At 35.5% G+C, this 11,187-nt stretch overlaps 1 protein-coding gene across 1 annotated transcript; it reads right to left on the bottom strand.

Annotated features, from left to right (window-relative positions):
- Nucleotides 1–1,241: 1,241 nt before the first annotated feature.
- Nucleotides 1,242–10,749, bottom strand: LOC103780211 (kinesin-like protein KIF2A; the record flags this gene model as incomplete). Its single annotated transcript, XM_008947869.1, has 8 exons — nucleotides 10,658–10,749; nucleotides 9,848–9,902; nucleotides 6,383–6,545; nucleotides 3,299–3,389; nucleotides 3,093–3,156; nucleotides 2,599–2,690; nucleotides 2,212–2,354; nucleotides 1,242–1,446 (listed from the first exon to the last, which is right to left on the bottom strand). Coding segments are annotated over exons 1-8 (876 nt in total), but the record flags the coding sequence as incomplete, so codon positions are not given.
- Between the last annotated feature and the right edge of the window lie 438 nt (nucleotides 10,750–11,187).

Below are 11,187 nucleotides of genomic sequence, written 5' to 3'. Positions count from 1 at the left end.
TTGAAATTTCCTAGAAACAGCTTCTTCTGCTCAGAACGTACTAGCTGAATTGAATACAAATGCAAAAGCTGTGTAATCATTTTGGGGATAGATGAAAAACGGAAAACTAACATATCACTGAGAAACCTGTATATTCTTGTACTGCAGCTTAGGCCTCTGCCAGACCTCCACCTGTTTTTCTTTTCCCTTCCCCGTCCAATTTATATCATAACCACTAGTATGGCAGCAGCAGAAGCTTTCGCTATAATTAAAAAGACAGCAAATGAACTAAGTATCTTCTGTGGGTATTGCACTGAAGGCACTGGCCAGTACAAAATCAACAAGTAAACTGAAAAAAAAAAACCAAGCCCCTCAAAACAAATCAGCTTTACTCAATTACATTTACAAAAAAGTGATAACGTCAACACAACATTGCTTGCATTATTGACTTTTATACCGAATCAAAATAGGCCACAGTTTTGGAACTCCTGCTTCCAGTTTTTCAATGTGCCACAATATTTTGTTATGACACATATGTTAAAATTTTGTGGTGCTTTGTGAGATCTGCTTAAAGTCAGATACAAGTCTTCTTGCAAGTTTATACTGAAGATAAAAAAGTAAGCACACTGATTTTAGGATTCAGATTCTTTATATAAAATCAGTGCTGGTGTTAAGAGTAGTAAACCTAAGCCAAACTAACCAACAGAGATAAGTTCTGAGACATTCAAAACTGCTGTTTGCCCAGTTCACACCAAAATACTTTCACTACTTTAACTGAACTTCCTTTAAGCATTATAAAACAAACAAAAAGAAGGAATATTAATATCTAAACAATATTTCTTAGGGCTCTTATGTGTCCTGGATTAATGTATGAAAATCTGTAAAGTGACTATCAGACAAATTTCTATAAAGAAGTGAAGACAAAAATGGATACTATCTTTCAAGGATTATTTTAATCTGGTAATTATTTCTGGATATGTTGCTGTTATGATATGTCTGCACTGGGGAGTTTTTGTTTAATTTTTTTTTTTTTTTTAAACAACATGCAAGTGGATAGCAGAATGTTTCTGCAATGTTTCTGCTTGTTAATTACCAAGTGTTCCTTCAGGCATTTAGGGGAAAAATCAATATATTATTTTACCTGTCACACCAGTAGACGATGTAGACAAGAAAAGCCTGCAAAAACACTCATTTTAATAGTCATTGCTGTTACATGTAGAAAGCTTCCACCTACTCAAAGACAATGGAAACATTTCAGTTACCTTGAGTGCTAAAAGGCTCTTGTTAATTTCTGCACCTTCCAGTCGTGTCTGCCTATCTGCACTGGAAGTGTCTGCTCCTCTTTCATTGCCAGCCAAATCAATCAGAGAAAATTTACCATGCAATTTCCCTTTCCTTCTGAGAATAATCTGAAACACTGCATGGCTCCGAGATGAGTGTGCATTTGCAGATGTCTGGCCAGATGTCCTTTAAACAAAAGGAGAGAATGGAAGGACACGTGAACAGCCGAAGGACCATATACTTTAAACACACCGGCCTCAGAACATGCGTTTGCTCAGGGCAAAGTCCTGTATGTTCTCATATGTGTTGACGGCCTGTCTAACGTTCTTGTGGACACTAGAGATAGAACCCTAGTAATTGCATGCACATCATAAAAATATACCTCCTTTTTCCACATCTTCAAAGAGAAACAGAAGATTAGTAATGTTTTACCTCCCTTTTAAAAGCAAGAATGATCAGATCTTCAAAGATTTCAGATTATCAGAGAGCCCATATGTAAAGTGTTGATGGCATTTTTATCTGATCAGGCAGCAGTCTATGCACAAGGCTAATTTTAAAAATAATGAAGACAGACTCTTAAAAAAAAAAAAAAACAAACAAAACTTTATGCTTAACCTCTGTCACTACATATCAAGGACTTCTGGAGCTGAGAAATCTGGCAGTATTCCAGATTAAAAATTCTGTGAATTTAGATCAGTAAGCTGATTACATAATGCATGCAGTTCATATCCTGTAGGAAAGCCAGTTATTTCTCTCTGAAAGACAAAGAAACTCTAAATATCTTTATTTAAAAGGTCGGTAGACTCCTTAGTCGCAGCAAACACCATCCAAAAAAATCAACTGCATATTAAAAAGAAAGGTCACTATGAAGAGACAAAAAATACATCTTGAAAAATTTTGTTCTGATTCATTAATGTACAATGAAAAAATGGTTTAAGCTATGGGAGATACCTGCAACTGTTGCCTATTTCAATAAGCTTAAGAACATCTTCAACACATTTGACTTCCCGTTCCTGTAATCCCACCACCTGGACTTGCTGTTTACCATCTTCTAACACTCTTAATTTTGTCTTCCTGTTCAACAAGTCAAAAACCTTAGGGAAGGGGAGAAAACAGAACAGGTAAAGAGGAGCTTTAAAAGATGGTTTTGTGTCAAATCCCGTATCAAAATGTGCACAACATTCAATGGAACGAAAAACATCACTGGAGGAGATGTGCAAAGAATCAGTTTAAATAAAGATTTTATTATAATAAGGAAAAAAAACTTATGTGACAAGCTCAAAACCCTGCTTGTGAAGGAGAAATCCCTCTCTCTTCAGAGGAAGACCAGGTACTTACCTTACCACTGTAGATCTCAAAAAATGTTGCATATACTTGAAGTTCTAACTTCTTGTAGTTTGGTTTCTTTAGCATTAAAAAGACATCACGAGCTGTGAATAAATTTCCAGAATAACAAGAAGTCTTGTTAACATATTTCCATTTAGCCAATACTTGTCAATGCATAAAAGTCTATTTTACAGCATCTCTCATATTTTGTAAGTATAGCAGATAAAGTCAGTCAATCAAGTCGAAAACATTGCAGTTTAGACTGACACATTACATGGGAAGCCACAGAAGACCCTAAAAAACTTAATTAATTGCCTGTTATATTTATTCCATTTTTTGAAATAGTCTATATATATATTTACTTTATATACATCTAGGAACTATTTTTGATGTTACCAAAGCTCTGTAATGCAAAATATGTAGACCCTTATGTTTGTATGAAGGAAACTGAAAATTTATTAATCTCAACTAATCTGCAAAAAGCCAACAGACCAATAAAGTCTCACCTGCAAGTGCATATATTCCTTTAGAACAATCCTGATTCTTTCCTGAAAAATCACCACCCATAGTCTAGGAAAAAAAAAAAAAAAAAAACACACCCACAGTATAAATATCACAGATTTGTAACTGACATATTTGTTACTTACTGTAAGTTATCTAAGTTCTAATAAATGTAAGAACTGTATTGCTGATATGTAGAAGAAATACTTACATGGGTTTTTCCACTGCCTGTTTGCCCATATGCAAAACAAGTTGCCATCCCCCTTTCAAATATGGTCTCAACCAATGGTCGAGCTGTAAACCTTAGAAGTAAAACAACAATATTTAAGAAACTCAATTACTGGCCACCACTACAAAGATGCTATAAATCTTATGGGCAGAAGTGACATAACTGATCTTGGTTTTTGAGAGGTCAAAGGATGTCTCTACATTATTTCATGTATTAAAGAGACTACAAATTCTAAGGCATTAAAATATCCCCAAAAATTAAATAAAAGCTAGAAGGCCTCTTCCATTTTACGGAGAACATATTTTACAACAATATCATCCTCTTTTAAACTCTTAAGAAAAAAAAAACGTCCTTGTTTTAATGACGCAATAGAGCACAGCTTACTACGTGGAGTCTGTAGCTCCCTAAAGCAGTCAGAATTAGAATACACGAGAGTAGGGCAGAGTAGCAGATAAACACCTAGGTTTTGCCAATACTAAAATTCTGCTATAGTTTTTGGGTTTTTTTTTTCCCTCCCCAAATCAACCTCCAAGATAAAATTTCAAAGACAAGTGACCAAAACAAAACTGCACATCTTGAGAACATGCATACACTGAGAAAAGGCTCAAGACAATGGATACCCAAGCTCTTCAGAATGGAAAAATCTAGTTATCCCTGCAGTACTATTTGATGTGTCAAAAAATATTACCCAAATTATTACTTTTCTTTTTGAAGAATTTATTTTTTTACTTCAAAAAACATAGTTGTTGCTCCTACTTCAGCTGCTGATCTCCATTATTTAATTAAAAACTCCAAAAGCAAAGGGTAAACTAATGAAGGGTTACCCATGGAGGTTAGACTCTGTATGCAGAAGCCTCTCTTTCTAAACTCTTTCCAGGTGTTAACGCATGAAGTATCTTTAAGTCACAGAAACAGGAACCATTGTTTACAGTAACCCAGAGGTGCTGTGACCTTTTTTCATTCTACTTTCAAACTCACACAAGATCACTTACAAAAATAATACGTGCAAGACTGAGCCATTCAGCCATGCAGGATTATGCAAAAATCTTAAGTTAAAATGAATCACAAAGTTTCATCAAGAATATAGAAGACAATTCTTGATCGGCCGTGGACTTCCTTTTTTGCTTCTTCTAAACATATAGTTTCTTTGTCCTCAAGAAGACATTCCCGTATTTTGATGTTTGTTCTTTTTATATATAAAATAAAAAATTTCACAAAGCCTATCCATCTAAGAAGCACACTCAATTATCTCTGTTTAAATGAGTTTGAAACTATTTATTTTGCTGATTTATAAAAATGGGACTTAATTATCTATGTTTTAAAGTAAGGCAAAATACAAGGGTTGTGGCTCATGGATTAAAAAAATACTTAAAATACAGCACAAGAAAAATAATAATAATAGTAATTTCAAAAGAGACGTAATTTTCTCCCTCAAACTGAAGAATCTTTTCCAGTACAGAAATACAGTGAGTAATATTAGCATACTGGACAAAAAGGGCATAATTTTCCACAGTATTTTTTTTTCCTCACTGTGCCCTTGAAGTTGTGGTGACAGCAGATGACAATACCTACCCTGCTCTTACTTCTGTTATTACAGGAGGCCTTGAAGCAGATTGCCCTTCAAGTAATAACTGTTACTATACCATACAAGGGAGAAGTAGAAAGCCTGTGCAGCTACACAGATTAGAGAATTACTGTTTCAGTATGAATACAATCATCTTTCAATATTTTCACATTACTATCAATGTATTACTTAATGAATAAAAATTGCCTGGAGAAAGCTCAGTACAAAAATCCAACAGCATTGTACGCCAAAAACACCCCTCACATTTAAAAACTGTGGTCACAAAGAACAGGAAGGAGGGAGGTTAGAAGAACTGACTGTCAAGCAGGAAGAGAACTATCACAGGAGGCATGCATCACCAGCTAGGTTGCTCTCCCACAGCTCTTCAGTATCAAGAAAGGAAAGAGGCTACCAGCAGACAACCATTAGAAACAGAAGTCTCCCAGGGTACAGGTTTCCTGTTTAGCAGCCTTTGGTTACTGTAAACTAACAGATTATACAGATTTTCCTTTTGCCACCCTTCTCTTCCTAATCATATCAAGCATAAGACAGAAGTTCTAATTTCCAAGGACTTTTAATAGAATTTTCTGTTATCCACCAACTAGAAACTAGTGTTCACCATCAGCCAGGACACAATCATAGCTTTCACTTCTTAGCTGTTGGATTAAAAAAAAGAATTAAGATATTTCTCTGTCTCTATTCCCTAAGGCTATGGGAAGTACTTTCCAAGCATGAGAAAACACATTTTTAGAAGTGGTGTGCATTATTCTGTGCCAGTTGTGGTAATGAAACAGAAAAATGGAGATAACGGAGACCCAGATATCTTGGGTCTGAAAGTGGATGTGTCTTTGCTGCTGTTTTTTTAAATCTAAAAGGTTCAGCATTTTGAGCAAAATAACTTAGCTCCATACACCTCTATGTTACATTCAGCCAGACTGCTTCCAGCAGCCACGCTCGCTCGGGTATCTCAGCAACATAACCTCTCTCACTTCCACTGTAGTCTTCCTCCACCCTCTCCTGATTTCTTTCCATCTCTTTATTATCTTATATTCAAACTGAAGCTCTTTTGGGGGCGGGGCTGTCCTCTTCTTCCACATCTCCCACAGACCAAAAGCCATGACTCAGGTTCCTCAGGTGCTTCATGCACACTTATAAGACAACAATCTCGAGGCAAACGGAGAGCTCATGACATAGTTCAAATGTTCAGCAGCTGAGGAGGCAGCCAATACACCCTAAAGCCTGGACACCAGCAGGGCTTGGAGGAGGACTGAGAGAGAGTAGGACTGAGGTCAAGAGAGGTGGAGATGACATTGCAGGTGAAGAATTCAGAATAAGGAGTTAAAACAGAAGTAAACACGCAAAAGAATGGGGGTAGCAATATACATATTTGGTAACATGGAGAATCAGAGTAAAGTGCATGACCAAGGTAAGCCCACAGTTATTGACATGGCAGATACATGAGAAAAAGGATTCACCAAAAAAAAAAAAGCATATACACATACCTGTAAACCATTTCATTAGGAGCCGTGTCATCAAAGGCATAATCAAAACGAAAAGTTTGGTTTTCTAGGTACCTTGTTAAATCCACCTTTTGTTTTGGTTCATGTACCATCACAACATCTTTACTAGGAATTGTTATTACATCAAGGTCTTTCATTAAAGTTTCTATAAAATAAGTGAAATATATATTTAACTAGCAACACAAATAATTTTTTACATTTTTTTCATTGCTTACATTACTTACAACATCTCAGATAACACAGCTCCTCCAAGTAACAACATTGCAATGGATTTGGGCTTCTGATGCCTAGATAGTAATCTGCTAAGTAAGAGATTTCAGTTTGGAAGTCTAGTTGTCCTATTCAATTCTAGAAATTAAAGAGAGGTTTTCACAAAGCTTATTAGAAAAATTAAGATCATTAATTATAGCACTATGATTGTAGCCTGCTATTTATTCTATAATAACACTTTCCATGGCTTTCAGCTCTTTGTTCTTCAGAGCTTCTATACTGTTTTACAGATTACTGCTATAAACTTTGACTTTTTACAAAAAATTTCCCTACTGGAGAAACTGGGCAGAGAAAGTCCTATATTACTTGGATTGTCAAACTTGAAAACACTAAGCAATTAATATCTTTAAAATAATCTGCTTTATTTTAAAATGTTATATTTTTATTTTCCCTGAATCCTTAACATTACAGTCATAAGTTCACAGCTTTCTAGAAAAATTTTGCTTTCAACCTATCTGTGAATGCTTTCTATTCACAGATATTTTCAACTGTGTATTCCTTCTGGAACCTAAAATGTGCATCTTTAATATAGAATTTCTCTAAAGTAAAATCCTTTCTAAAAATTACCTTGTAAGCCGAAAAAGCTGAAAATGCTAATGGTCCTTCCTGCCAGTGATTAAAAGCCATCTAGATTAAATTTCAGCAATGAGATCCCAGGTTATAATTACTACACAGCACTACAATTTATTGGTAATTGTTGTATGAGATATGAGTCAGCAAAACAGAGAACCCAGTGATCCACAATATGCACAAAAATAAAGCTCCTTTGTGTGTACAGTCAGGATCACTAATGTGTCCTACTTGCATTTCTATGTAACATTTTTTAAGGGATGCAGTTCAAGAATTTGACATGGCTTTACACAACCAGCTAGCAATCTTTTCATCGGTTAACATGCTGACCAAACAGTACAGTGGTTACCACTGCAGGACAGTACACACCAACAGAAATAAGCACTCAAGCCACTATTTAACAAACTTCTCAACTGCACTGCAATAAAATAAAATGCAATTATTCTGCAGTAACCACAGGAAAGAAATAAGGAACAATGATGAAAAGAGAGGTAAGACGGTCAGCTCCTTACAGCAAAAGCTTTTTAGTTTAAGCAGTCAAAAGCTGGTATTTCTTAAACAATTGTTTGGAAAACGACATTTACCTGCTGCCAGCTATTTGTCACAATAACCTGTATTCCTTACTGATGAAAACTTGGTATCATGTCTCTGACATCCACCGTGCATTTCTCAATGTATGGTGGATGTCTTTACACCTCACTGAAATAAAATCTTAAACTGTTGATCTGAACATCTAATTCCTGCAAAGTCAAGCCACAGAACGACTGGTGCTTGAGAATACCTAAAGATCTTGGTAATAATTCTGTGTTTGTGAGACTGACAAAACAAACTGATTTTATTTTTTCCTCTGTAGGAGGTTACACACTAGTATCTTTGATTCTTTTATACTATTCAATTTCAAAATGTGGCATGCAAAATAGCTTCTTAGGAGGTGTGTGTTTTCAGAAGATAGTATCACAAAAATACTAGAATATCTTTATGGTTCATCTCCTGCATATATTCTTTCATTAATACCTTTTTAGTATAGCTTATTCTTAAAAATGCAAAATAACTTTAGTGCCAACCTCATTTTCACTTAGACACTCATCTTCCTAGAAAAACCTCTGAACCTTTTTTTTGAACAGCTCCAAACCACTAATATCTAAGACATGCAGCTTTCACAAAAACAAACCTACTTCTGACTCCCTACTCATGTCACATGACAACTTGCTCTCATTTACTATAATTTCACTTTGTCCACCTTAGCACAGGTAGACAATTCCCCCAAATACATCAGATTTCTAAGTCATATTTTCTTAAAGAAAACTTCCAAAGCTTGAACAGAAATTCAACTGTTACCACACTTGTACATTGAACACCTTTATTAAATAGGTTGTGCAAAATAGTTTCAATCAATCAGTTTTTGAGATTATGCACACCTTTCAGATCAATAAAAGGAAAAAAATAGAGGGAACAAGAAAACAGTAAAAGCAAAAATTAAGAAATAAAGTAGGGGAAGCTGCAGCATGTAGGGAATTTTTTTAAAAAAAAGAGAAAAACTAAGTATATACTGGTATCAACATATGTTTTCCCTTTTCCATTCCTCCCATTTTCCTCTGGATACGCTCCAGACAGTCCTCAGTGTCTAACTCTGACAGTACAAAAATAATAAATGCATCTCATGTTGTTTCACAGTCAGAGCAATGCTCTTTTTGTACTTTACTTTAACAAAATATAATAGATGGGGAAGAAAAGAAGCATCTTTCAAAACAAAAGTCAGCTTGCTTAATTACTGGATTCAGACAGGCTGCAATCCAGAAGCATTTGCATTCTTAATTTCCCACTGAAAGTAAGAACTTCATGGGAAAACTGAGATATAACCACACTTGAAAACCTGAACCTTTTTGGTTTTTTTCACAGTACAGGCTCCAGTCTGATGAGCAGACAGTTAGAAAAAAAAGCTGTGATACTAATCACATGCAAAAAAGCCTCCGGGGAGTCATTCCAGTATCTAATAGTGGTTTAGTGGTGTTTCATACTCCAAGGTTATCTTGCTCAGCTCTGATCAGCAGCTCCGGGGGATATAAGTCTCTGGTTTGTCTGTAATCCACTAGCCTTATGAGGATGTCTTGGACACATTTGGGCACCTCAGATGTCATAAGACATCATTTAGGCACTTGAATTGCTCTCTTGAGCCCCGATTCAAAACCACTTGAAAGTATGAGAATACATGTTCAAAAAATGTGTATGAAAGTTCTCACCAGGTAGCTCTCTGCCCAGGAGATCATTTGAACGATAGTTTAAAAGAATGGTGATCCTAATGCAATATAAGAATACTGCAGGAATTACAGCAGAAGTAATTCCCAGATTAACTCAAGACATCCTAGATGACCTTGGAAAGAATTCGCAGTCTCTCTGCACCTTAACTCCCAGTCCATAAAATGGCCAGTTGAACTACTTTCATCCCCATCTCTCCAAGTTATGACAAGTGTAAGAATTTTCTTATATTGTTTAGTATAAGAGTTTCACACTTTATTAGTAATTCCAGGTCTCATTAACACAACTAGTATTACTATCAGAAGCATATGTTCAGAGAAAAAAATTCAGCAAAATCTTCAATGGCCATACCTTTTTTATTGAGTGGTCGTTTTCGTACACAAACACATATCCTGTGCTCATCAATCTGCAAAGCAAACAATCTTTCAGTGAACCCCAATTCTAGTTATACAATATTTTACTTTACTGCTCTTTTGAATTAATTCACCAATCATATAAACAAAGAGCAATTCCAAGATAGTAAGTCATCTGAACATGTAAAAGGCCCCTGTGTCTGCACAATAGCCAAGGAAGAGCCATATACATTAACAAAACTCCCTGCAAACAGTAATCTAATCCTGCAGAGTATCGGGTACATCTTGGAATATGGCAAGCAAACCCAGTTCTAAAAGGGTAGATATGCTATTGGCAGAAATCGTCACAATCTCCGATTTCCACAGAGGTCTGATAATCTTCATCATTTAAGGATTCTGCTCTTCTGACTTCCCTGCAAACCAAAGGCTCACGTCACCTTTAAAGTTCAAATATTAATCTTCATACTAGTGTTTGGTTGTTTTTTTTTTCAGAGAAGCTTAATCTCCTAGAATCCCAGGAAAATTTACAATACAGAGGCTGAGTGACTATGTTGTACATATTCGTATTATTTTATAGTAAAAAGATATTTAAATGGCATGACAAAAATTTAGCCACCAAGGACTTTCAATATTTACTAATTTCAATATCATAAAATTACTGAAAAAATAAATCCACCTTATAATGAATACCAATATATATTGAACTAATTATTTTTCATGTCTACAGACAGAAGTATACATGGAAAAAACTGAAAACACAGCAAAAACACAGAAGGATAAAAAATTTCCATGTTGATGGAGTACTTACAGGATCTGCAGTTGTTAGTGGTCTATAATCCAAACTTCCCCTGAAATCTCTTATCATACACATAATTTCATAATTTGGGTTTGTAGCATCAACATCCTAGGGAAGTAAACAACAGAATTTCTAGTATACTTTTTTCCTGAAATGAAGTAGCTTCAATATCTATTTAGAAGAAAAATACACATTAATTGAAATGTTGTATTTTCTCCAAGTGTCAATAATGTCTCAACTGCAAGTTTAATGCCTTTTCCCATTCTGATATAGCTAATTTACAGATCATAAAGCAAAACAGTTACATGTTTTCTCCTTCATGTTTTTTGGTTGCCATGTAATGGAAAATACTTTCTAATTGAGCCCTCTCAAGAAAGAGGAATTAGTCCCACCCTTGCTAGAATCTTCACACTAAAGAAACACCTGTGAGAGACTGCAGAGCACCAGATGGCACGCACATATCCAGCAGATGAATGGATACAGTCCATTACACAAGTTCAACACACACCACAGAGGAGAGTGCAGGCACCACAGCTGCTCTA

The sequence above is a fragment of the Merops nubicus genome, unplaced genomic scaffold, assembly GCF_000691845.1.
Source record: "Merops nubicus isolate BGI_N331 unplaced genomic scaffold, ASM69184v1 scaffold34339, whole genome shotgun sequence".
NCBI classification, from domain to species: Eukaryota; Metazoa; Chordata; class Aves; order Coraciiformes; family Meropidae; genus Merops; species Merops nubicus.
The sequence above is the reverse complement of the archived record's forward strand: the minus strand, read 5'-3'. Positions and strand labels throughout refer to the sequence as shown.